The following is a 26,694-nucleotide window of genomic DNA, read 5'->3' on the forward strand; positions in this document are numbered from 1 at the left end:
TTGTTCCATATTTAAAGTATCAGATCAGATCAGATCAGTCACTCAGTCGTGTCCGACTCTTTGTGACCCCATGAATCGCAGCACACCAGGCCTCCCTGTCCAACACCAACTCCCAGAGTCTACTCAGACTCATGTCCATCGAGTCAGTGATGCCATCCAGCCATCTCATCCTCTGTCGTCCCCTTCTCCTCCTGCCCCCAATCCCTCCCAGCATCAAGTCTTTTCCAATGAGTCAACTCTTTGCATGAGGTGGCCAAAGTACTGCAATTTCAGCTTCAGCATCATTCCTTCCAAAGAACACCCAGGAGTGATTTCTTTCAGAATGGACTGGTTGGATCTCCTTGCAATCCAAGGGACTTTCAAGAGTCTTATCCAACACGACAGTTCAAAAGCATCAATTCTTCGGTGCTCAGCCTTCTTCACAGTCCAACTCTCACATCCATACATGACTACAGGAAAAACCATAGCCTTGACTAGACGGACCTTTGTTGACAAAGTAATATCTCTGCTTTTCAATATGCTATCTAGGTTGGTCATAACTTTCCTTCCAAGGAGTAAGCATCTTTTAATTTCATGGCTGCAGTCACCATCTGCAGTGATTTTGGAGCCACTGTTTCCCCATCTATTTCCCATGAAGTGATGGCACCAGATGCCATGATCTTCGTTTTCTGAATGTTGAGCTTTAAGCCAACTTTTTCACTCTCCACTTTCACTTTCATCAAGAGGCTTTTTAGTTCCTCTTCACTTTCTGCCATAAGGGTGGTGTCATCTGCATATCTGAGGTTATTGATATTTCTCCTGGCAATCTTGATTCCAGCTTGTGCTTCTTCCAGCCCAGCCTTTCTCATGATGTACTGTGCATATAAGTTAAATAAGCAGGGTGACAATATACAACCTTGATGTACTCTTTTTCCTATTTGGAACCAGTCTGTTGTTCCATATTTAAAGTATCAGATCAGATCAGATCAGTCACTCAGTCGTGTCCGACTCTTTGTGACCCCATGGTACAGTTCTAACTGTTGCTTCCTGACATGATTACAGATTTCTCAAGAGGCAGGTCAGGTGGTCTGGTATTCCCATCTCTTTCAGAATTTCCCACAGTTTATTGTGATCCACACAGTCAAAGGCTTTGGCATAGTCAGTAAAGCAGAAGTAGATGTTTTTCTGGAACTCTCTTGCTTTTTCCATGATCCAGCGGATATTGGCAATATGATCTCTGGTTCCTCTGCCTTTTTTAAAACCAGCTTGAACATCAGGAAGTTCACGGTTCACATATTGCTGAAGCCTGGCTTGGAGAATTTTGAGCATTACTTTACTAGCGTGTGAGATGAGTGCAATTGTGAGTATAGTATAATTTTTCATCATGTATTTAAAGTATAGTCTAGTTTATTAGTTTAATTTCAACTTTAAAAATTTTTCAAAATATCTTTTTGCCTTCAAAATTTGATTTGTTTAAACTTGAAATTTACTTACAAATAACTTACATGCAAAATAGTTTAAAAGAAAACTTTCAAATGGTTGTTGTTCTGCCACTTTCACATTTAAATAAGAATAACCAAAGAATTAGTTTCTTGTCGGGATTGCTGTTCTTATTGGACCTTTTTTTAAGCTTTCCAAGCTTATATTGATTGTCATTGGTCATTCTTTCAAATGCATATATAAATAAAAATGAATTCTTTGAATCATGAGATACTGGTAATTATAGCCTTATCATATTTTTTAAACACTTGACTGTGTTTGACTTAGTCTTCTAAAAAGAAGAGTTAAAATGAAATTCTAAAAAATTTGGCACATCTTTTAACCAGTTTATGCACTTGTTTATGTTTCAAATGTCTAGGACAGTGGAAGACTAGTTACCAAAATAGAACAAGGAGATCATATGATAGGAACGGATTAAGTCAAATATCTTACATTTATAATAGTCTGAATGTTGACTGCATTTAGTTACAAATCTGTTTCCTAACACTTGCTGAGTTCTCAGTCCTTAAGCTGTGTCTCCATGAAGCAACTGACGTGAATGTTTTGATCCAAACCTCTTTTTGGCAACCATTTATTTGCCAGCAGTGAAAATGTTTTCAAAGGCAAATTAATGTTTTTGTGGGTAGATTTTCTATGCGATGTAAGACTGTTTAGTGATCATACCTTCCTGTGTTCTGAATAAGAAATTAATCTTGGAGAGAAAGATGAATGGCTTAATGTTGAGCATTTATTATTTAGTCCAAGTTTTATGTACCTTGACATCTCTCTTAGGTTTGTCGTGAGGGTTAAATGAGATGATATGTAGAAGGCAGGAAGCATGGGATAGTACATTTAGTAAATGTCAGCATATAAAGAGAACATCAGCTTTCATTTAAACATGGGTAAGACATTGCTTGTCTTCAAACCTTCTCAGAAACCCACTGAATGCCAGCAAAATAATTTTTAAAAGCATAAATCTATCAAGATCAAAAAAGTGGGATATTAAATAGCAGATGAGATATGTCAAGTAATTATGGACTCTTAAAAGTGGATAGAAATGCTAAAAGTTTAACAGATTTGAAGAAGATGAAAGCTTGGAACAGGGGGGCACTAATCAGGATTCAGGATACCTCTGGAAACACGAGAGCATCATCACTAAAAAGTCATGGAGCAGTTTTATTCCCATGCCCTGCCACAACCACGCAGGCAGCCAGCTGCCCCTTTGCCATTCTGACAAAACAGTGTAGGTTCCAGAGAGACTGAACAGAAAGAACTCAGAGACCCCACACACAAAGACCACCAGCATTCAATTAATAGATATTCTGGAAAGAATCCAGAAAACAGGAAATTTTCACAGTAATCTAAAAGAATTTCCCAGACTTGGAGGACAAGAATATATGAGTTAAAATATCCCTGTGTCCAGGAAAATATATGAAGAAAGAGCCTCATCAAGGCATAACAGCATGAAATTCTGGTACCAGCAATAAATTCTGGTACAAAGAGAAAAATAGTAAAAGTTTCTTAGGAAGGGGGCTGGTGGGGGAATCACAGAAGTTTCAGAATCAAACAAACAAACTGAATTTCTCAGCAGTAACCTTTTAAGTTTGAAGATGATAGAACAGTGTTTTTAAATTTCTGAGAAAAAAAAAATTATTTTAAATCTCAAATCTTATACCTGGGTAGACTATAAATTGAATATCGGGGTAGCATAAATGATTTTTTGGACATATAGACTCTTTAAAACTTTTGTTTTCCACACATCTTTTCTCAGGAAGGTATGAGAGGTATTTTTCAGCTGTATCCCACCACTGGAGGAAGACTGTAAATACTACAAATTGAATTCATTTTAGTTAGCTGCCTGTTTAAAAAAGTTATCAGTATTGTTTAGAGAAACACAACAGAATACAGAGTTCTTACAATGTATCATTACAAAAAAAAAAGTTATCATTATTCTTTAGAGGAATATAACAGAACCCAGAGTCCTTACAATGTATCATTTACAATAGCTCAGATAAAATCAGAGTATTCTTAAAATACAAAGTAACAAGGAAACATGATCCATAGCCAAGAGTAAAAACAACAGGGTGACTGACTATAAGATGGCCCAGATGCTGAAACAGCAGACAGGGATTTTATAAAGCAGCTATTATGAATATGCTTAAAAACAAAAGAGAGAAACTTCCAGGGAATGTGCTCTACCGAAAGAAAGAAAATAAATTAAGTGAGAACAAAAGAGATCAAGAGAACAAAAATCCAGAATGTAACTGTTAAAGAGAATCTGGCAGACTCCTGATGAGTCTCTGAGGAAAAACAAAAACAATGAAATTGTATCCCATAAATAATCAAGAATTTCTTATAACTTGAGTATAGTATTATACTAGGATTCTCCAGAAAAAACAGAACCAATAGGTTACATGTATGTGTGTGTGTACACGTGTGTGTATGTGTGTGTACATAGATTTATTATAAGGAATTGGCTCACATGACTGTGGAGGCTAAGAATCCCAATTTCCATTGTTGGCAAGCCAGAGACCCAGGGGAGGCAGACTGCAGTTCAAGTCCAAAAGCCTGAGAAATAGGAGATATTTTAGTCCAAGTCCAAAGGCTAGAAAAGATCTAAGTCCCCATTTAAGGCAGTTAAGTAGAAGGAGATCCCTCTTCAGCTGATTGGTTGAGGCTCACTAACATTAGCAGGGGCTGATGGAGAGGAGTGGCAATCTGCTTTCCTTAGCCTAGGAATTCAGATATTAATCTCATCCAGAAATACCCTCACAGTCACACTCAGAATGTTTGCCCAAATGTCTGGACACGCGGTAGCCCAGTTAGGGTGACACATAAAATGAACTGTCATAAGTGCACAAAGGCATAAAGACAGAACGGAACTTACCGGAAAATAAATGTAGAAAAATACGACAGAAAAACAAATTTAATAAGAATGAAGTATAGGGAATATCTGTGAGTTGATCTTTATGAACCACATTGAAGTCAGATAACAGTGGATTATCACAGATCCCGGAACACAAGTTGTGGGCATTATATTTGAGGAAGATTAGAAAGCAATAAGCAAAAACTCCAGGGTTTTCCTGGTGGCTCACGGTAAAGAATTTGCCTGCAGCACAGGAGACATGGGTCAGGAAGATCCCCTGGAGAAGGAAATGGCAATGCACTCCAGTCTTCTTGCTTGGGAAATCCTATGGACAGAGGACCCTGTAAGGCTACATTCCGTGGGGTCGCAAAGAGTTGAACATTACTTGATAACAACAAAGCAAAAACCCCAGAGGCCTAGGTTCAAATGAATACTGTGGAAGCAGACAGCAAATTCAAGACCCCAAGCCAATTAAAACAATAAAATCAACGGAAGTTAGTGAAAATAAAAGAGTGAGAAAGAATCTTCCAATGTTAGCATCATTGATGGCAATGAGAAGTTGAGAAGAGATTTATTTGTGGGATCAAAGATGAGGCATTTAAGATGTCATGTAAAGTTTAAACTTTATCCTCAGCCTATAAATAAACTATTGCAAAATATTTAAAATGCAAACATGATAAGTGTTAATATGCTAGGGGAAATATTTTTCTTTTAAACAGTTAAATATAGTATTTTTAGTTTACACTAAAGAATAGAATGGGAAATAGATGGGGAAACAGTGGAAACAGTGTCAGACTTTATTTTTTTGGGCTCCAAAATCACTGCAGATGGTGACTGCAGCCATGAAATTAAAAGACGCTTACTCCTTGGAAAGAAAGTTATGACCAGCCTAGATAGCATATTGAAAAGCAGAGATATTACTTTGTCAACAAAGGTCCGTCTAGTCAAGGCTATGGTTTTTCCTGTAGTCATGTATGGATGTGAGAGTTGGACTCTGAAGAAGGCTGAGCGCTGAAGAACTGATGCTTTTGAACTATGGTGTTGGAGAAGACTCTTGAGAGTCCCTTGGACTGCAAGGAGATCCAACCAGTCCATCCTAAAGGAGATCAGTCCTGGGTGTTCATTGCTAGGACTGATGCTGAGGCTGAAACTCCAGTACTTTGGCCACCTCATGTGAAGAGTTGACTCATTGGAAAAGACCCTGATGCTGGGAGGGATTAGGGGCAGGAGGAGAAGGGGACGATAGAGGATGAGATGGTTGGATGGTATCACCAACTCGATGGACATGAGTTTGAGTGAAGTCCGGGAGTTGGTGATGGACAGGGAGGCCTGGCGTGGTGTGATTCATGGGGTTGCCAAGAGTTGGACACAACTGAGTGACTGAACTGAACTGAAAGAATGGAAATAATATTTATCAGGAAAAAAATCAATGCTTTAAATGAGTTGCTATTGCAGAATAATATCTTTTAGCAAAATATTTTACTGAGTTACAAGTAAATCTCTGTAAGGTTCCTGTCACCATCCCTTTATCTGTATAGTTAAGAAAGTTTATTCTGTATACTCATTCAACTAGTTATTGGTCTTAAAATATTCCCATGTTCTGTCAATTCTTATATATTTTATAATGCAATTAAATGTATGCTACTTCCATTGTAATGAAAAATCATAAAATGGACTATCATGTCATTTTCAATACTGCCAGAAATATTTGACTTGCTACAGTGAATGATGAAGTACAACTTCCATTTATTTTCAAGGAAAAAAATTAAGGGATTCTTACCATATAGAATCAGCTTTTTTTTTTTTTTTTTTTGACACTGAAGGTATTAGAAATATTTTGTGATTTGGTTTCCTGTTTCTAGTATTGTTTTCACACTGAATGCACTTGATCCTGAGCTCAGTGTCCGGTGGAACTGAACCAGCCTCCTGCTGACTTGCTTTTTAAGCCTGTGTTGTCGAAGAGGAGCTTTACTCTCTCGTAAAATTTCTTGAAGTTAGCCAATGGGCAGTACACACTTGAGTGCAAACACTGTCATTAGTTAACAAGCTTGCTCTCCTTAGTCGGCAGAGAAAAGGTGGTGAGACTGTGGCCAAGGTTGTTTTGGAGCATGGGACATGTCGGGGTCAGCTGGGCTTGTTGCAGTAACAGTGATAACTTTCATCTGGAGGACTCACTTCATGATGTTCAAGGCTTCTTGTGGAGCTCCAGCAGTGCAAGTGCTAGTGAAGTTGTTAGGTTAGGTGCCCAGCAGAGCCAGTGCCAGTGAGGGTACTAGGTTAGGTGCCCAGCAGAGCCAGTGCCAGTGAGGGTACTAGGTTAGGTGCCCAGCAGAGCCAGTGCTAGTGAGGGTACTAGGTTAGGTGCCCAGCAGAGCCAGTGCTAGTGAGGGTACTAGGTTAGGTGACCAGCATTGCCAGTGCTAGTGAGGATACTAGTTTAGGTGCCCAGCAGAGCCAGTGCTAGTGAGGGTACTAGGTTAGGTGACCAGCATTGCCAGTGCTAGTGAGGATACTAGTTTACGTGCCCAGCAGAGCCAGTGCTAGTGAGGATACTAGGTTAGGTGCCCAGCAGAGCCAGTGCTAGTGAGGATACTAGGTTAGGTGCCCAGCAGAGCCAGTGCTAGTGAGGATACTAGGTTAGGTGACCAGCATTGCCAGTGCTAGTGAGGATACTAGTTTAGGTGCCCAGCAGAGCCAGGGCTAGTGAGGATACTAGGTTAGGTGACCAGCATTGCCAGTGCTAGTGAGGGTACTAGGTTAGGTGCCCAGTAGAGCCAGTGCTAGTGAGGGTACAGGTTAGGTGAGGGAAATCAGTAAATAAGATAGACAAAACCTAAAGATAAAGTTTTCCTAATTATGACAACATAACTGAGACATAAATTCCAGATCCCATGATAGTTGTGTACTGGTTTTGAAAGGGTGTTTAAATGGCTGACTCTTCCAAGTCTTTATTTTCCATTTTCATTTTCCCTAGTTGAGTGTGTTTGTAAACTAACATTTTGGAGAGTGTTATAAATACAGATTATTTATATGTAGGGTTGATAAACAGTTGATTTATTGGGAAGACTACTTAGGGATGTATACTTATCATGATCTTTCCTCAACATGAGAAAAAATTGCTTATATCTGTGTCGTATTTTCAAGTTTTCAAATCAATACCATCCTTCGTCTGAGAAAATAAAAACGTTACCTGATGGTGTGGCCTTCTAGTTCTCTGTATGTGTCCAGACAAGTGGATACTGAGTCCATATTCTGCTCCACATTGATTGTGTGTGTTTTATGCTGTGACAGAAATGTTTTTCTTTGGAAAAAACACATGCACACGTATTTCCCTGACATTCTTCCAATTTTTAGAAAAATATGTTCACGTTTTTCCTACTGAAAACTTAGTTTCTTTCTGGGCAGATATATCATCTTTTTAAAAACCTCTCCCCCAAGATTTCTTTTTAAATGGTTCACAGTTAAATTTAAATTTCTATATTTAGGTGAATTATGTTTATATACCAACCACCAGTATCCAGGAAATTCAGCGGTAAGGCTGACACATAGGGAGTTTATAGTCTGTTTCATAGTCTGTGTATTTAGACGAGGTTTGAAGCTTACTTAGCAAAATTGCTTGAACATCCAGAATTTCTTTAGTACAAATGCACTATTTGATTTCTTTGTAATTGTTAAGATAACAGTGTGTCACTTTTAAAAGATTAGTTCTTAGGAATATGTGTTAGATTTATTCCTTTCAAAGAAGGATGCATTCAGGAACAGCTTTTGTATGTAAATATTTTTATAATATTGGATAGAGTTGGTTTGCTGCAATCACCATTGATCAAATTTGGAAGAACTTACAGGCACATTTTTGTACTGTTTTCTCCAGCATCTTTATTTTTTTCAGCTGGATGTATTTTATATTCCTTCTAACTAATCAAAATAAGAAACTGGTTTTGCCTGTGCCAAAAAAATAGAACTATCATTTTTCACATTCTTTTATTTTCCAGGTCATTTTCAAGTAAGATTGTGTTTCTGGGACTTCTGAATTCCAGAAAACTCTCAACTTTGTAGATAGAAGGGCCCAGATGAACATTTCAAGGGGAATCTAACTTTTCATGCAGTATGTTTTGTGTTGTGCATTCCAGATACAGTTAACTTTTTGTGTGTATGTGATTAGTGTGGAAAGAAATTAATGCAGTCCAGTATTATGATTTATGGACTGAATCCTTTGCCCACTGAAGACTTGCCAAAACTAAAACTATTTTTTTTTCCTTTGGATATTAGAAACAGCTACTGTTTTTGTTGATCTTTTAAAGTTCTGAATGGGCCTATTTCAAATCATACCAGCATGGGAATTCAGATTAATAATATAGTTATTCAACCAGTGATACTGAGCAAAACCATTGCTCACATGGATATAAGGATAAAATTTCATAAAATTATTTTCAGGTGCATTAATGCATTTCTGGAAGCTGCACTTGATTTTTCTTTTGCATGAAAGAAATCAAGGATTTCTGTTTATTGTATCAGTTACAGGTGGGCATATAAGTTAATTGCATTTTTTTATACCATTAAACATAAGACATTTTGCTTTTTAAAGCAGTAATGTGATTGCTGGGTGATCCCCAAAGATTTTTAACTCTTAGTGTATTTATCTCTCTTGAGACACCGTGACTGTAGTATATTTAATTTAGATTATTAAGAAAAATTTCCTTTGTTGTTAGTTACAGCAAGCTGCTGAAGTTTCTCAGCTTCGGGGAGCAAGAGTAATCTCTGCTGAAGATCTTCTGTTTCTGATGCGCAAGGATAAGGTAATGTAAAAGAATTTCACTGTATTGAAATGCCATACTTTGTGTTTAATTACACTTATGTAAGGAAGCTACCCTTGTTATATGGCTTTCATATTGGAATCATAAGTGTTGAACTCATGTTTGGGTCCTCATAGTTTGCACAACAAAGTGGTTTACTACAACAGAATTGATTTTTTTTATTTTTATTTTTACATGGACAAGGGCACTTATGTAAAACTGCTGACAACTAATTCTCACTTATCCTTAACATGTCTATTTAGACATTTTCATTGCTACATAAAATTCACTAGATCTTGACTGGGTACTTTGTTCTGGTAACTGGGATATAACTAAATGGCATATTTATTTTTCTAATTTTATACAGGATTGTAGACGTTCATAGAGTAGTTTTTCTCTTGAAATACAAAGTTTTTCTGTGACACTGGTTAATAGGAAAAGGCAAATCAATCAAGATGAATATTGCAATAGCACAAAATATACACTCTATTACTTAGGGTTTTTTTTATTTGCTAGAAATCTATCTTTGAACTCTGATATTAAACTATTTAAGCATATAATTTTGTCATAACTATCTTCCATGAGTAGCTAGTTGAAAACATTTTGTGACTTTCTGTGTGTTTTTAGTAGTTTTCATCTAAAAGATTGTTATATGTGGAGAAACGAGCTGAGTAACCAGAGCATGTTATGGTAGCTGCTAACCCAGATGAGCACCCAGGGCTTAGTTCCTAATGCTCCAGCTTTCATTTTCTATTCTTTTCCCCTGGTCTTTTAATTACACTTACCTGTTTTTCTTTCACCATTTTTGTATGTTTGTGGCTCAAGTTTTTATCAGAAGGCATCCCATCTGACCCTCAGGATATCCTGTGAACATAGCTTTCTGATACCCATTACTTTGTATTCATAAAAACCTTTCCTTCTGATTGATTGAAGATTGACTAAACTTGGATGAAGGATTTTCTCTTCTTTATGCCGTGGGATATACAAACTGCACCTCCACCAGTCTACCATGGAATTTTATGCATTTTTAGTTCATTGACTCTTACGTGCTATGAGGACTATAAAGAGAAAAGAAATGTCTTTACTATCAAGAAGCTATAATCTGGTTTAAGAAATCTGTATCATTGAGTTGAAGAAGCATTTTGAGCCTTTTGATTATTTTAAGGTTGTGTGATTAGATGGAGAGTCTGTAGAATGTGGTAGAATGGAGGTTTTCTGCCTAGGTTGAAACTCATGCAGTTATATTAGAATGGAACTAGCCAGGGTGCCGGAGAAGGCGATGGCACCCCACTCCAGTACTCTTGCCTGGAAAATCCCATGGACGGAGGAGCCTGGTGGGCTGCAGTCCATGGGGTCGCGAAGAGTCAGAGATGACTGAGCGACTTCACTTTCACTTTTCACTTCCATGCATTGGAGAAGGAAATGGCAACCCACTCCAGTGTTCTTGGCTGGAGAATCCCAGGGACGGGAAACCTGGTGGGCTGCCGTCTGTGGGGTCGCACAGAGTCGGACATGACTGAAGCGACTTAGCAGCAGCAGCAGCAACCAGGGTTCAGGCTTAGTAATCAAGGCAAATCATGATTAGTGTGATGGCTCTCAAAGTGAATACGAAGGAAGGTTTTAGCGAGATAGTGAAGAGTAAGGCTATTCAGGAGCTAGTGACTTCACTAGGAAGACAAAGGAGAAGTAGGCACCATACAGCAAATGGTGCTGAGAGGAAGGAGCCTGAATGTGCCCTTGGAGAAGCAGGGACCGAGACAGCTGGGTAACTGGAGTTAGCAGAATACCTCCAGTCGTTTTTTCTTTTTCATCAACAGAGGTAAACAGGCCAGCACAAAAAGTAGTCCGCGTTGACACTTTTTCCTGCCTCTTGGAGGAGTCAATATTTTAAATCCTATGGACCCTTCAGGAACATACACCGATTGTCAAAGCCCTTCTACTGGCCAGAGGACTCTTAATCAGAATCTTTTAAGCAACCAGGAACATAGCTGTAATAGGATAGTTGCCAGTGTTCTCATCTTTCTCCTCAAAATAATAATTTTATTTATATGCTGACATGTTCCAAACAGAATTTAAAGTAGTTTACACAACTGTAATATAAGACAAAATCAAATCTAAAGTACTGAATGGAATCAGAACAAAGAGAAAGGAGGGATAGCAAAGACCTGGATGCAAGTATATGTTTTTTCCTCTTAATAATTCCGGTTTATATTCAAGTAGAAGTTGTTGACTGCCCACTGTATTTTACATCTGCACTAGACAGCTTCGCTCATTTTCTGATTTATTTCTCACAATGTTCCTCTAAGGTAAGTACTTTACTTACCTTGTAAATAAGGAGACTGAGGTTCAAAGGTTATGTGTTCCTTCTGGCCCTGCTTGGCTCTAATTGTGAGACTATCATGAACCTCAGTTTCCCTATATATGAAAAAAGATGATAATGTTTGTCTGTATCTCAGGGCTATCAAAAATATCAAAATGCATGTAAAAGAGCTTTGTAAAATATGTTTCAGCTGTCATTAGGAATCTTAAACCTGAAGACCAGAAACCAGTAATCATCTACTCTAAGTGTAAGCATACAACTGGCAACCAATTCTGTATTCTTGCCTGGAAAATCCCATGGATAGAGGAGCCTGGCAGGCTGCAGTCCATGGGGTCGCAAATAGTCAGACACGACTGAGCACACACATCAGTTACTTTTAAAGTTAAGCGGTATTGTAGTCTTCTAATAAACCTAAAAAAGCCTCAGCTATCATTCATCAGCTTTGAGTTTCATAAAAAATACGTTTCTCAGATTACAGGATGTTTTCCAGAAATATAAAACATAAACCAACTCTTCTAAATAAAAGATTCTCAGGGAATTAAAAAAAATAAAAAAGGAAAGTGCTTGACTTCTTAAAACAGTTGTTGCAAACTTTTGTATAGGTGTTTATAAATCATTTTAAAAAATGAAATTTGGTCTTGAAGGTATACAAAATTCCGCAAAGACAGTATTGTCAGCTTAGTGTGGAGAGTGTGATATTTATTGCAATCTTCAGAAGGAATTTAACCAAAAAAAAAAAAAACAGAAAAAACCAAAATTAATTGTGATTCTGGAGTATCTGAATACTTTCAAATGTGCTTTTAAAAATGCTTGTGTTTTAGCCTTTATCTTTAATTTGATGACTAAGTTTTGTATTCATAGTACTATGCTGAGAATTGCTGTATTTCTCCAGTGGTCCTGGGGTACAAGTTTATTCTATTTAGTTATCACTCTTCTTGTTGCTGCTGTTTATTCACTAAGTTGTGTCTGACTCTTTGCAACCCCATTGACTTGCAGCACGCCATGCTCCCCTGACCTTTTCTTTACAGCATCAGATTTTACTTTCGCCCCCAGACACATCCACAACTGAACATCATTTCCACTTTGACCCAGCTGCTTCATTCTTTCTGAAACTATTAGTAATTGCCCTTCATTCTTCCCCAGTAGCATATTGGATACCTTCTGACCTGGGAGGCTGATCTCCCGGTGTCAGATCTTTTTGCCTTTTCATACTGTTCATGGGGTTCTCTTGGCAAGAATACTGCCAAGAGATGGGTTGGCTGTCCCCTCCTCCAGTGGACTGCGTTTTGTCAGAATTCTCCACTATGACCTCTACATCTTGTATGGCCCTACATGGCATGGCTTCTTGGAGTTACACAAGCCCTTTCACTACGACAAGGCTGTGACCCATGAAGGGGATTTAGTTATCATAGTAGTTTTTAATCATTAAAATGAATGTATGTGTAAGGTTTCTTCTTTACTTATTTCATATTTTTAATAGAAAAAACTTAGAAGACTGCTAAAATACATGTTTTTCCGAGACTACAAATCAAAGATTGTCAAAGGCATTGACGAGGATGATCTTCTGGAAGGTAACTTAAAGCACTAAACTAAAACTTATGTGACTCCTGTATGCTGATGACACATTTATATAGAATCAAGGTAGATAACTCCCATCAGAGTTCAATATATGTCCTTCTATTAAATATGTAGTTTAGTAACTGTCCAAATATTTATATAGTTGGTACTTAAATCTTGTGGTTTTCCAATTGTGTGACTTCAGAGTAATCTGTTATTTTAATTCTTCTTTTAATAAAATAACCTGCTTTACATCAGAATATCATGAAACTGAGAAAATTGTGCCAATTTAAAACATAATTGATTTTAGAAAACATAATTTTTCTGTTGTGAATATAGGGAGCCTGAACTATTATATCCTTGAAATTGACACGTATGGTTTTTTGTTAATTTATTATTGAAAGTATCTGATATATTTTATAATGTAAAGTCACATCATTTTAATGTATTATTTCTGGGCTGTTTGAAATCTTAACAAAAAATCTGACACAAAGTGGGAATTTTTCCTTAGCTGATTTTCCAACTTAATTCCCTATTTTAGGATATTTAGAAAAAATATTTATGTTGCAAAAATCAAATACTGATAAGCTGAAAACAGGTAATTACTAAATAATATTACTAATCAAAATAAATGTTTGTGTTTTTAGAAATAACACATCTACTTTCTATTGAATATGGTCACTGTATAGTGGTATCCTTTGCTAGTGATAAAGTAGCTAAACAAACTCTACTGTACTAAGGACAATTCCAGAAAATTGCTCAGAACCAACTAAAGAGTTAACTGACTTTGAAAGAGAACCAGTTACTTTCATTGATCCTCAACAGATCCGCAAGAGTAATAGCTGTGTCAAAAAAAAAAAAAATACTGATCAAACATTTAATCAGTATTGTCTATTTCATATTCCTACAGTTCTCATACAATTTAACTCCTGCAAAATAGTTCTCCAAATGAATTTAAATGCTTTCATTTATGGAGAGCATAAAAAATAAAGACTTGGAGCAAACAGACCTAAATTCCTATTAATCCCGGTTCTCTGCTTTCTTTCTGGAAGCATCATTGAGGGTCACTTTTCTCATTTGAAAGTCAGAAATTATATTACTGGCCTTTGCAGTTCACTATGACATATGAAGGGCAGCGGATACACTGCTGCCACTGCATCAGTGGTGGCTGTTAGGATGCTTTGAGCCCCGGGCAGCTCAGACTAGTACTCAGTTTCACTCACACTGTCATGTGTCAGTTTGATGCCCTCTCCTCCTTAGTTTATCTCAAACCTCTCCACTTTATCATTTAAATTTTCTAATTTTGTGTGCCTTATATAAACTTCTAAAATACAGTTGACCCTTGAGCAACATGGAGGTTAGAGGTGCTAGCTGTCTGTACAGTTAAATTTGCCAAAAACTTTACAATTGGCCCTCATATACACTGTTCTGTGTCCCCATATTCTCCAACCACGTAGAGTCATGTAGTATGCATTTAGTGGAAAAAAAAAAAAATCCAGGTTTAAGTGGATACACGTGTTTCAAACTTGTGTTCTTCAAGGGTGCACTGTAGTTCATACAATTTATAAAATAAAATACTCAGGTAAAATACATTTAATACTGAAGTGGGTCTTCTGGAATGGCTGTGTGAGGACTGTGGTAGACTCTTTGCCCAGAGAAACACATTTAATTCATGAGCATTAAGAAAAATAATAGTTTAAAATCTCTAGAAACTATTCTTAAGGGCAGAGAGCAAATGGAAAAACATATTCAGACAGTCTACTAAATCTCACTAAAAACAGTGAGAACCTGTTGCATTTGAGCCACAGTCTGCTCTCATCACCTGTCTCCTCCCTTCCAGCTCAGAGTGCCCCAGCTCAAAATGATACAAGCTTCACTCTGGATAAATGTGTCCAAGAACACTGGACACCTGCTTCTCTACCCCCTAATCTAGGGTGACAGTTTCACCCAGGAAGGGCAGGAGGTCAGCATCTCTCATCTTCTTCAGCTCTGTGTTGCAGAACTTCAGAGCTAGGCAAGCACAGCTAAAAGGACTGTGACTGTCACTCATCCTCTAGTAATAGGCAAGCTCTCAGGTTGCCCCATCTTGACTTGCTGCTGCTGCTAAGTCTCTTCAGTCGTGTCCGACTCTGTGCAACCCCAAAGACGGCAGCCCACCAGGCTCCGCCATCCCTGGGATTCTCCAGGCAAGAACACTGGAGTGGGTTGCCATTTCCTTCTCCAATGCATGAAAGTGAAAAATGAAAACAAAGCCGCTCAGTTGTGCCCAACTCACAGTGACCCCAGGGACTGCAGCCTACTAGGCTCCTCTGTCCATGGGATTTTCCAGGCAAGAATACTGGAGTGGGGTGCCATTGCCTTCTCCACATCTTGACTTGCTCACAGGGAATAAAGCTTCACACCAGAAGAGACAAGCCTTGAAGACAGGAGTCTGCCATCTCTAATGAGGTCCCCCCTCTTAGATCCAGGACAGGCTTTCTTGGACTACTGATTGCTCTTCCCAACTCCAGCTCTAGTACAGAAGTACAAAGATTCAGCCAGTAAGAGAGAGCCTCAATAGCAGAGAGCTCTACAGCTCTTCCTGCAGGGACTGACTCTTTGGAAAAGAGCATTTGGAAGTTCTTGACTAAGAGTGTTTTAAAACAATGGAGACCCTGGTGGTGAGCCATTAAGAGGAAGCTGGTTACTCTAATACTAATAACAACACAGAAAACAGTGCACCAGCTTAAAGTTTTAACAAAAGAAAGCAGTAGCTAAGAAGAGCAATAGCTAAGAAGACCCCCCTCCTGGGGTCAGAGCAAAACTTACAGGCTGGTCAACCTTGACTCTGCAGAGTGACCCAAATTATTTAGATCAGTCCGTGGAGCAATTTGTGCTCAATAGTATTATTCAAACAGCAGAACTCTGAGCCAGCAATTAGTGGAAGCTAACAGCTGTGTATGATACAAATAGAGTCAGACCAGCCAGAAACTTAATGGAGAGAAAAGTGACAGCAAAAGAGAACCTGACTTAAAAACCACAATCATTCCTGGTGGTGGAGTAAGCTCTTCACACGCTCAAGGCTGTGCTGTCTGAAGAGCAACATCGAAGGCTACACACTGAGAGGGAAAGAGACTTATTTGAACTAGTCCAGCCAAGTCACTAACCAAACAAACAAACAAAAAAAAACAAGCGAATGATGACAACAAGCCCCAGGAAGGAAAGGGAATTATCTACAGTTGCTCTAGTATATTTCCTAAAATATCCATTTTCATCAATAACAACAAAATACTAGACATGCAAAAAAACAGATATATATGATCCATAAAAAGGACAAGAATAAGCAGATAAGACAAAGTACCTTTGAGGAGGGCCAGATGTTGGGCTTCACAGATGAAAACTTTAAATAGCTATTATAAATACATTAAATATTTTGGAGTATAAAAAACTCCAATACTTTGGCCACCTGATGCAAAGAACTGACTTATTGGAAAAGACCCTGATGCTGGGAAAGATTGAAGGCAGGAGAAGAAGGGGACAACAGAGGATGAGATGGTTGGATGGCATCACCAACTCAATGGACATGAGTTTGAGTAAGCTCTGAGAGTTTGTGATGGACAGGGAAGCCTGGCATGCTGCAGTCCATGGGGTCACAAAGAGTCAGACATGACTGAGTGACTGAACTGAACTGAACTGATAAATACGTTCAAAAAACTTAAAGAAACCATAGTAAATATAACAAAAGTATGGTTACAGTGTCTCACAAAATAGACAATACCAATTAAGAAATAGAAATTATATTAATAGAAACAAGTAGAAATTAAATCCACATGCATACACACACACACCCACACACCTCCCAGAGGGTATCTATAAATGTAATTATGTAGGTAAATATAAAAGAAAATATAACTGTGTTAGTAATTGTATTAATATATATAATTGTACTGTTGAGTCTGTAGCATACAGATATGTAGTATATTTGACAGTAGCAACACAAATGAGTTGGATGATAGCAAAGTTGTATTGGAACAGGGAATGACAGTTTTTATTCTCACTCTAAAATGTTAGGGTTGTCTTTATTTGGTATATGAGTATGTAATTTGTCACATTAAAAAATAATCCAGTTCTTACTAAGTCACACTGATACTTTTGTGTAATAAACTGTACTAATTATGTATTGTATGTTACATTCCTTCCTGACTTTTTGCAGTAACTTTTCTTAGAGTTTTGTTTTGCTTTTAAGTAAGAGTGATAGTTTTATATCTTATGAGAAAAAGAGTAAAATCTCATCCCATAGATTTTACATATATTGTCATAGTAATGTACCTAGTATTTTTTCTTTTAATTTCAAGTTGCAATCTTAATGCCTTTATTTATGTCTTTGTTTTTATTTTCTCAATTGGGCTTGCCTTAGCAGGATTCTTTTTCCAAATCTGATAGCCCTTTTTTTTTTTTTTTTGGTAAGAAATTTTAATCAGTCTATAAATACTTACTGTAGTAATTGATTATTTGGTTTTATTCACTTAATCTTATTCATGACATAAGTAGGTGATTCAATTCTGTAAGACATTATGCTTTATTTTGGATACAAGAGTTCTCCTTTTGAAGATTATTTTGAGAGAATTCCAGTTTTGAATTTTACATGCAGTATTCCATACTTAACAATGGTTAGGACTGATGTAAACCTATTTAAGAATATTTTGTTTTTCCTTCCTTTATCTTCATGAAGACAAATTGAGTGGCAGCAATAATGTAAACAAAAGACAAAAAATCGCTCAAGACTTTCTCAACTCTATTGACCAAACAGGAGAACTCTTGGCAATGTTTGAAGATGATGAAATTGATGAAGTTAAACAAGAAAGAATGGAGGTATAGTACATGCTTCCCTTGTTAGAGTAACAGAAGAACCATTGCAGTGTGTATAATATTGGAGTATTCTATTCTTATGTCCTTTAAAAGTTTGTCTGAATTGTCCACATCAGTGGACATGTCTGCAGCAGCGCTGTGCAGTGAGGTAGTCCTGGGAAGGATGTCCAGCTCTGCCTTCATAGCTGACTTTGGGAGACAGCTTCAGTCCCCCGTTTCTTTGTTTCCACCTTTGAATATGGGTAGATTTCCCTAAGCTTCCTTCTGGATTTGACTTCTACTGATATTATTTTCTTCAATAAAAGCTAGTTTATAATTAAATAATTTACTTAGTTTTTGTACCAAACTGTCCAGTTATCTTTTTGGGCAAAACTAATTCTTACTGCTTTTGTGTTGACTTATGGTATGAAGAGCTATATTTTTCAGCCTGTAGTTACAGGCTATGGTTGGCCTCACCGGCTAAGGTAGTATCCAGGGCAATTACATGCTTTATATTGCTGTAAAACAATGTCAGTGACAAGCGCTTGGATTCCCTGGGCATGTTTTAACAATGGATAAGAAAAATTGTATGCCTTCTATTTACCCTAGCTATTTATTCATAAAGTTGTTTCCTTAAATATTGTACTTTGGAAAAACAAAAGTAGTGACTGATTTCATTTGAGTGCCTTTCAAAATATAAGGCGTTATTCTTATCATTTGTATTCTTATAATACTTTTACATGGTTTTTTTTTTTTTTTTAAACTCCATTTTTCCCCTTCTCTTTAAATTGGGCAAGAGAGGTAATTCCAGAGTTCTGAAAGATTGTGCTAAGTGCTGACTTTATCATAGTCTCTATGCATGCTAAAAATATAATTATTTCATGTTAAATTTTGGAGGAAGTCCAGTAGACATCCATGCTTTATAAAATTTAACAGCCTTCTTTCAAGAATTAGTATGCTTAGATCATGAGCTGTGATCTAAAGGCAGTGTTCTTCTTAGGTATCAATTACCTTAGAAATGTGTGGTTATCTTGGTTTGAGGCAACTGCAAATGATTTTAGTTCAACTTTGCCTTGGGCCAAAAACATGCTCAGTTGTCCAAAGCAGATGATAAACATATATTTCTGATGTCATTATGGCCTAAACAGGATATGATTGTTTAGTGGCATGGTTTTACTTATGATGCATTATGCAGAGAGAAAATATTGTTTATGCTTTATTTTTTAAACATTTTTACCTTATACAAATGGGCATTAAGAAAAATTTATTAACGAAGGACTCTACAGAAAACATTAGTGAAATTGAACAAGTAGCTCTTTCAATTTTGACAGGAAAATCTCTGTCAACCAAGCCTATTGCCCAGAAGGGCATTCCACAATCAAGGAGAAGAAGAGAAATGGAGCATGTTGTAACAGTAAGCTCATAATAGCAGGCTACTGTGGGCCTGGAAAACTGATGAGTCAGTAAGGTAGATGTTCAAATGAATCAAATATTTGGAAATGTAGGGCAGAAAAAGCTTGGGAGCTCATACGGTTTAAATTTCTCTTCCCTATAGTTATATTATATATTGCATAGTGGTGACCAGGATAATAAAATATCAATAGTTGATAGAATTGCAGTGAAAGTCAGCTTCATCTATACAAGAAAAGTTAAGATTGCCAGCTTCTCTAAGCCTTGAATCATAACTAAAATCTCTAACCAAAATAACAAAGAGTAGTTTTGAGATTCTGTTCATCCAAATAACAGAACTTAAACTGGATAAAAAACGCTGAACTTGTAGACAAAACTGTAGACAGTACAAAGTGGAACCGTTAAGAGCATAGTCTTGCCTGCTTCTAATTTGACAGGTTATAGTTTCAAGCGTAAACCACAACTGTGGCAGTCCATATGAAACCACTTTGGACTCACAGACTGCAATCCCTGGCTTTTAAAGTGCAGTAGAATAATCAGTCCTGGCATCACTCAGTGATTGAATTTTCCTCTAAGCATCACTTACAGTTGTAGAAACTTTGTTTACTCCCTTCTCCCCTCGAACGTATGAAAATGGTATAGACCTACCAACAAAGCTTATTATTGTTTTTTCTTTCTTTTTTTGTTTCATTTAAATGTAATTTAGAAGAGAAAAAGAAATTTATAGACATAAAAGCTCTCTTGGGATCCTAGCTTTTTCTCAAAACATTGAGGAAGCATATGGAAAACTGAGTTCTTTCCTGTTGTTTTCAGCTGATTTGTGTGTGTGCCTGGCTTTGTGTTTTACTCATAATTTGCTTCGTTAGATATTATATATTTGAAATATAAAAAAGTCTGAATTTTTATGTCCATTTTTTATATCTGCTTGCTAGTCCATCATCATATTAACTAACTCTTACTCCATTTATCTTTCCCCATCACCAACACTTTGGTGTATGAATAGTAGAGATCTATGATCCATGTACCTCTGAAGATCCCTCTTAAATTATCAAGTGTAGATTAAACAATGTTCAGAATTGCTTTAGTATATTTGAGAGACTGGGAAAGAGAAGCAGGGAAATGATAAGCATAATACATCTAAATATTTACAACTGCCCTCCAAGCACCTTTCAGACCCCCTCTACCCACCACCAGAAAGAACCAGGTGTGTTTGACTGTTGATCCTGTTTCTTACATCCCAATCTTTTGAGATCTAATCAACTAAATGTGACTGTCAACCAAGGCCAAGAAAGGGTCACTAAAGCCTGCAGGTAGCTTTGTATTTTCTTAACAAAGGACCTGTCGTCACTCACATAAGAGCCTCACCTAAGACCCTGCTGCTCTACTCATTAACCAAGTAAAATATCCTGTCTAATGAGCTGCTAGGGTTTGTGAAGGAGGTGTAAATAAGGAACACTAAAAAGAAAATTGAGTGAATTCTCTACTTTCTGACTAATCCTCAAACAGGTAAAATAAACAGGGACCAAAGTTCAGAGCTCACCAAAGGGCAGCCTTTAAACAGCTTAGGGTGCTGAAAATCCCCAGTGACTGTTTATTGTTTGTTTTTAAGTCAGAGGCCTAATCCTGGAATCTAGAAAGAAAGTAGAATGGAATACATAAAATTTAAGACAGCTTAAAGATTGTTTAAAATTGACTGAAAGTTGAATAAGACCTCATGTGCCATCTGAATTGTACTGATAGGATGACCATTCTCTGATTGGCTTAGCTTAAGTCATATGCTCCATCTCCAAAGAGGAAGCAGTTAACCTCTGTAAAAGCGTGAGTCCCTGCAGCGTTAAGAAGAAGGAATAGGTGCTGAAAAGGCAGACACAAAGGTCCTTAGGATAAAGGACCTCTCCTTATGTGTAAGAATTGGCAGAGGAAGTGCATCATCATCTCGACTCTGCTCAGATCTCTGGGATTTTTTCCCGTAGAGACAGCGTGTTAGAACGAGTGGAAATCATTTTCTTTGGATTCAAGCAAACCATCCATCCATCTGTCCTTCCACTCTTTAATTCATTCAGCATTTGTCTGAGCTTCTTTTGTAAATCAGTCACTGTACTAGGTCCTGAAGTTACAACTATAAAAAAGACAAAGTATGGTTTCTGCCCTCACAGGCCTTTAGTAATAACTGGCAAATCAAAAGCTAGCCGAGTACACTGGTAGGGGAATACAGGCTCAATAAATGGTTGCCATTTTTATGACTAATATTTGTCTTGAATTTTGAACCTTCTTAGTAGATTATTGGTTGTGTGATGAAGACATGTATATTCTATTTCACTTGTTATTTTATTTGAGATTTTGTTTATTCTGAAGTAAACTGCATGTCTTCTTCAAGAAATATTTTATGATTAACTTCAGAGTGGTTTATAGAACTAGCTTCAGTGTGGTTTGTTGAAGAGGACACAAAACAGAATAAAAGAACTAGGGTCCATTTTAAAACATAAAATAGTGTGATAGTCAGGATTCGTTTCTGAAAGAGATTCATCAAAAGAACACATCACCGTGTCTTTTTTATTCTTTTCAAGGTAACTTTTGTTCAATTTAAAAGTACTCTGTGAAATTGTTCTTCGGGGAATGCTAATAGAAATACCCCCAAAATCTTTGGTAATTCTAGCTGGCACAGAGAAGAATTAATGTAACTTAGTGTATATTTTTCTGGCCTAGAAACTGCAGACCAGGGAGTGTTACTTGACTTCAGGAGAACCCAAAGGTTGATATGATATATAACTCTGAAACTGATTTCCAGCTCTGTCAAACTACTTTTTATCCCCACCTCTGATTATTGGGCTTCCCTCGTGGCTCAGACAGTAAAGAATATTCCTGCAATGCAGGACCTGGGCTTGATCCCTGGGTCGGGAAGATCCCCTGGAGAAGGAGACAGCAACCCACTCCAATATCCTTGCCTGGAGAATCCCAGGGACAGAAGAGCCTTGTGGCTATAGTCCACAGGGTCACAAAGAGTTGGACACAACTGAGGGACTAACACTGATTATGGAATGGTAGAGACCTGTGTATTCATTGCAGTAAAACATCTGGAGAAGACACATTTCAATCAATGACATGAAGAGTGAGTTACAAATCTTATAACAATAGAATATTCCCTAACTCTTACCCACGTCCTTATCATCCTGTAAGTTAATACATCATATTTGACAGATGTTCCTCAAGGAATTCTTTCAGGCTTTCTTATCCATGTGAACTATGAGCTGTGAACTGAGGGTAAAGTCAGACTTCTGTTTTCCTCAGAGTGCTCCATGTACCAGGTGTGAAACCAGAAGTGATCGGGTGATGGTAGCAGTGTTTTGATCATTCTCTCGCATTTAAGATGCTTAATCTCTTGGATTATACTTTGCTGTAGAAAAATTTTAGAGCAAAATCAAATAAACAACTACCGTCTCTATGATAAAAAAAACTTAGTATCACATTCCAAGTATCATCTTCTAACTTCAGAGTCGTTGAAGATTTTTTACTATTTAATGTCTGGGTGAAATTGAAAAAAAAAAAAAAAATTCTCTTCCCTGCCTAGTCTATTAAGGAGCAAGATACACGGTGACAGCACTGAAGCAATATTCATAGTAGTCATATTTCCCTTAACCCAAATCAGGACTTGCAATCCGACGTCCATTGGTATCTTTCGTTTCGGAGACAGCGTATGTATTTTAAATCTGGCCTTGGTAGTAAAATATAGAAACAGTGATTGCCATCCACTTCCACCTTCCTCACCAGAAGTGTCAGCTTCAGTAAAGCAGAGCATCATTTGCCAGGGGGAAAGATGCACACCAGTGATGCACACTGACCATCCGTATCTCCCTGGCTTTGCTGCACCACACTGTTCAGTCTTGTTAAGCGGATTTTCCTCTAACACATCTGATGACTCTGTCCAATTAAGTTTTTAATAGAATCAATCAGTATTTTCTTTCTCAAATAATTTCACCATAACCTTTTGAAAATGAAATCCTTTACTTTTAAAAGATACATTTCAAGGGTTTCCTTAGAGATCAGTCCGCTAGCTTGTTTATAAAACACCTTGGCAGAGAAGAGTTTTAAAATATCATCGAGTTTAAGAACACCACAGGACTTACCACTAATTTACATTTAATGTTTATAGTTCTCAAATTGTGGCTGGTGTAATAACCAAAATATTTTTGTCCTGAATATTTTGTAGATTATGTTTCCCTATTCTTTCTCCTTCACCCGAATTCCCCACAGTAGGTGGGCAGATTGTTGTTACGTAGCCTGGCTTTTATTTATCTTTACTGGTTTAATCTCAACAAGTCAGTCCTTCTAAATATGAAAATAAATGTATTCTGTGGAAAGAGTTTTGTCTTCTCAATGCCATCATTTATTGAGTGGAATTAGCCTATCATTGATTGTGTGGTTAGGTAATTTCCTTCTGTTCCTTTATTTGCATCCTTGCTAAGGAGCTGCCTTAAGATCAGTTCTTATTGTTGCCACCACCTTATGGTAAATCATGCAAATCAAGCTGTTTAATGCAATTAGACTTATTCTTAGATCATTGTATTCCTCATTTAGAATAGGAATTTTGGAGTAAGCTGTAAACATTTAGTGATCAATGTAATCTGTTGCATGTGGATGGCTGTTGGGAACTCTCCTGTTTATTAAGGATTGGTTCAAAGGGCAGATCAGATCCTTGCCAGGCTTCTGCTCTTCCTGACTCTCCATTTTCTGTAGAAGTCTTAACTCCCTAGCACATTATTCATGCATCTTTTATAATCTGGCCCCAACAAACTTTTTCATCTCCCATCATTCCTGCTCCCCCTCTTTACCCATATTACTTCCCGAAACACACATGTACACACACACACACACACACACACACACACACACCGCCATCACCACCCCACACTATTTAAGGAGTCCCTTGAACTTGCAGTTCCCTAAATAGGCATTTGTCTTTTCTTCCCTTCCGTTAATCTTTCTCCATCTGGCCGCATCTCAGTTCTGATATTTTAGTATGTGAAAGATTATAACTAGATGTTTTTTGCTTAGTTTGACTTACTAAATAAGGTCTTTGAGAGCATGGACATACTGTACTTTCATATCGTCTGTACCCAGCACAGTGCCTTGAACATTATAAACTTTCATTAACTGTTTGTCCACATAAGGGGAAGTAATAGGTGATACACGCAAATACTATTAATCTATCCTTTGGACAACCTGAATTTTTTTCTCTTCTGCTTAAAGAATGCAGTTTCCAGGTATATAAAATTAGTCTTTTCTTCTCATTCACATAGGATTACAAAAAAAGCTATATATACCTTTATGAAGGTTTTATACCAGGAATTCTTCAACACACCTTTTAAGGTGCCTTCCAGTTGCAAATAATTTTCATTGTTTGAAAAATTTCCTGTTTAAATTAGAGTGGTGGCTTTTCCACAGTTCTAGCTGTAGAAGTTCTCCTAACCACACTGCTTCAATGTTTACCCGCAGTGTTCAGATATGTCTACAGGCTGATACTAAGCATCAGTTCTAATGTTAATGACCAGATTTTTTTTCAAATGGACCAATAGCATCTGTGACCACTGGTTCATTGCCTCTAGTTGTCAGTTCAGAACATTCGGCAATAAATGTTATGCACTTCTTGTGTATTTGCTATTATAAGATTTTACAATTTAGCATCTTCAAATAATAACATACTTGTTCACTTCTCTGATCCATTAAATACTTCTCTGGACAGTTCTGTTAGTTATTGGCTGATTTCCACTTAGAAAACAGTTTGAATTTGTAGATGCCTTTTAGTTACTGTTGAATTTCTTGCGGCATGGAAATCTCGCATCTCCGTCTTTGCTCTGTCACGTCTTGTCGATAGAGCCTTCATCAGGCCCAGGTCTGGGTCTCTTGTTCCAGTGAATACCTAAGTTTGTTACAACTTTGCCTGTCTTTACTGTTAGTCTTTCTGAACCAATTAGTTTGGGTATAATTGTCTTTAACAGTATATTAATGTTTTTTCCTTTAATTTCTTTCAATTGATGACATTACCCTTATTTCCGTAGCACATGCATTTTTATCTTTTTTTATTCTTCCTCACCTGTTTTCATTAATTCTTTTTTATTTGTAATTTCAGAGTTAACTTATACGTAATTCTTTCAGTGGTTATTTTTAAATTCTGAGGAATCATAAATCTGTACGTCTCAGTTTATGACCCATAAAAGTGAAGTAGTATTTTTTAATTTTATTTGTGTGTGTCTGTGCCAGCTCCTGTACTAGATCGTGGGGATATGGTATTCACAATACAGTTGTTTCCTTGACAAAACATGTAATATACCAGAGAAATAGTATAGTAGTAATAACTAAAGAATCCTGTGTAGACTTAGTACACACAAAACACTGTTCTAAACCTGACACAGACATCAGCTCATGTCTACCCTTGGAGTCAGTTCTGTTATTATCCTCTGTTTGCAAATGAGGACCCTAAAGCACTTGCTGAAGATCACAGTTAAAAGGCAAAAATGCTAGGAAGGAAAACTCATGGGTGCAAGCACTATTCTGGAAAAGAAAAATAGCAGAAAAGTGTCATATTTCTTCCAACTTGGAAAAATTGATCTGAAAGCAGTTCCTTGAGTTGTATATAGTTACTCGCCTCCCGAGCATCAAGGCAAAGAAGGTTATTTGCTTTACTTTTGCTTTTCTTTGGCTATTTCAGGTAATGGCTGAAAAAAATCACACATTTAAAAAGATAAGAGATTTATCATATTTGTGTTACAAATGTGAACCTTTGTTATCTTAAATCCATGATTTTCAAAACCGTGGTTGATATGAGAGATCACTGTTTCTTCTTTCAAAATGCTTAAAAATACTTGCAGGGCCAAGGACACTTGCTTATTTACATATGGATGTGAATGACATTGCTTACCTCTTAATCATCTGCTGAAAGGGACTTTCTTTAAAGACTTCTGGTCAGCAAGGGGTAAAGGTAAAGCAGTTTGAATTTCAGAGAAATTTAAGGGTAGAGGACAGTACGTGACGTGCTGTGTTCTGTGTCTTTGGGAAAGAAGATTCTAGAGAGATTCTAGGAGGTTGATATTTCAGAAATAAAATAAGACGTCAGCTTTGTGTTTTTATAATTTTGCATAATTCTGGACAAGGACCAAATTCTCTTAATTAATTATGCCTCTTCTGATCCTTCCATAAACTGGATACAGTCCAGATACATATGGGTTAAAGAGGCTTTTGTAAGATTACTTAAGAACCTACCCACCATTTAAGACAATATTTCTATGAGAAGGTGCAGCCTGAATTCAGAACACACTTTTAGGATTTAAGTTGGAGGATTTTGTATTTTAGTTTTAAAAGTTAAGTTTTACGTGTTCACGAATTTTCAGTGCAATAGAACTGCTTATCATCTCTAGAAACTGTTTTATCCAGCTTGTTTTCTCTGGTAATAAAACTGCTGGTATTAG

At 37.1% G+C, this 26,694-nt stretch overlaps 1 protein-coding gene across 2 annotated transcripts in view; it reads left to right on the forward strand.

Moving 5' to 3' along the window:
- SUPT3H (suppressor of Ty 3 homolog (S. cerevisiae)) overlaps positions 1-26,694 on the forward strand; it is a 389,319-nt gene that overhangs the window by 240,219 nt on the left and 122,406 nt on the right. For both annotated transcript variants that reach the window (XM_010863087.1, XM_010863085.1), the window contains exons 3-5: positions 9,034-9,120; positions 12,918-13,008; positions 17,706-17,845. In XM_010863087.1, the coding sequence (XP_010861389.1) occupies positions 9,034-9,120; positions 12,918-13,008; positions 17,706-17,845 (318 nt within the window). The remainder of the gene's footprint in view (positions 1-9,033; positions 9,121-12,917; positions 13,009-17,705; positions 17,846-26,694) is intronic.

Source organism: Bison bison, unplaced genomic scaffold (genome assembly GCF_000754665.1).
Source record: "Bison bison bison isolate TAMUID 2011002044 unplaced genomic scaffold, Bison_UMD1.0 scf7180017864487, whole genome shotgun sequence".
Classification (NCBI taxonomy): Eukaryota; Metazoa; Chordata; class Mammalia; order Artiodactyla; family Bovidae; genus Bison; species Bison bison.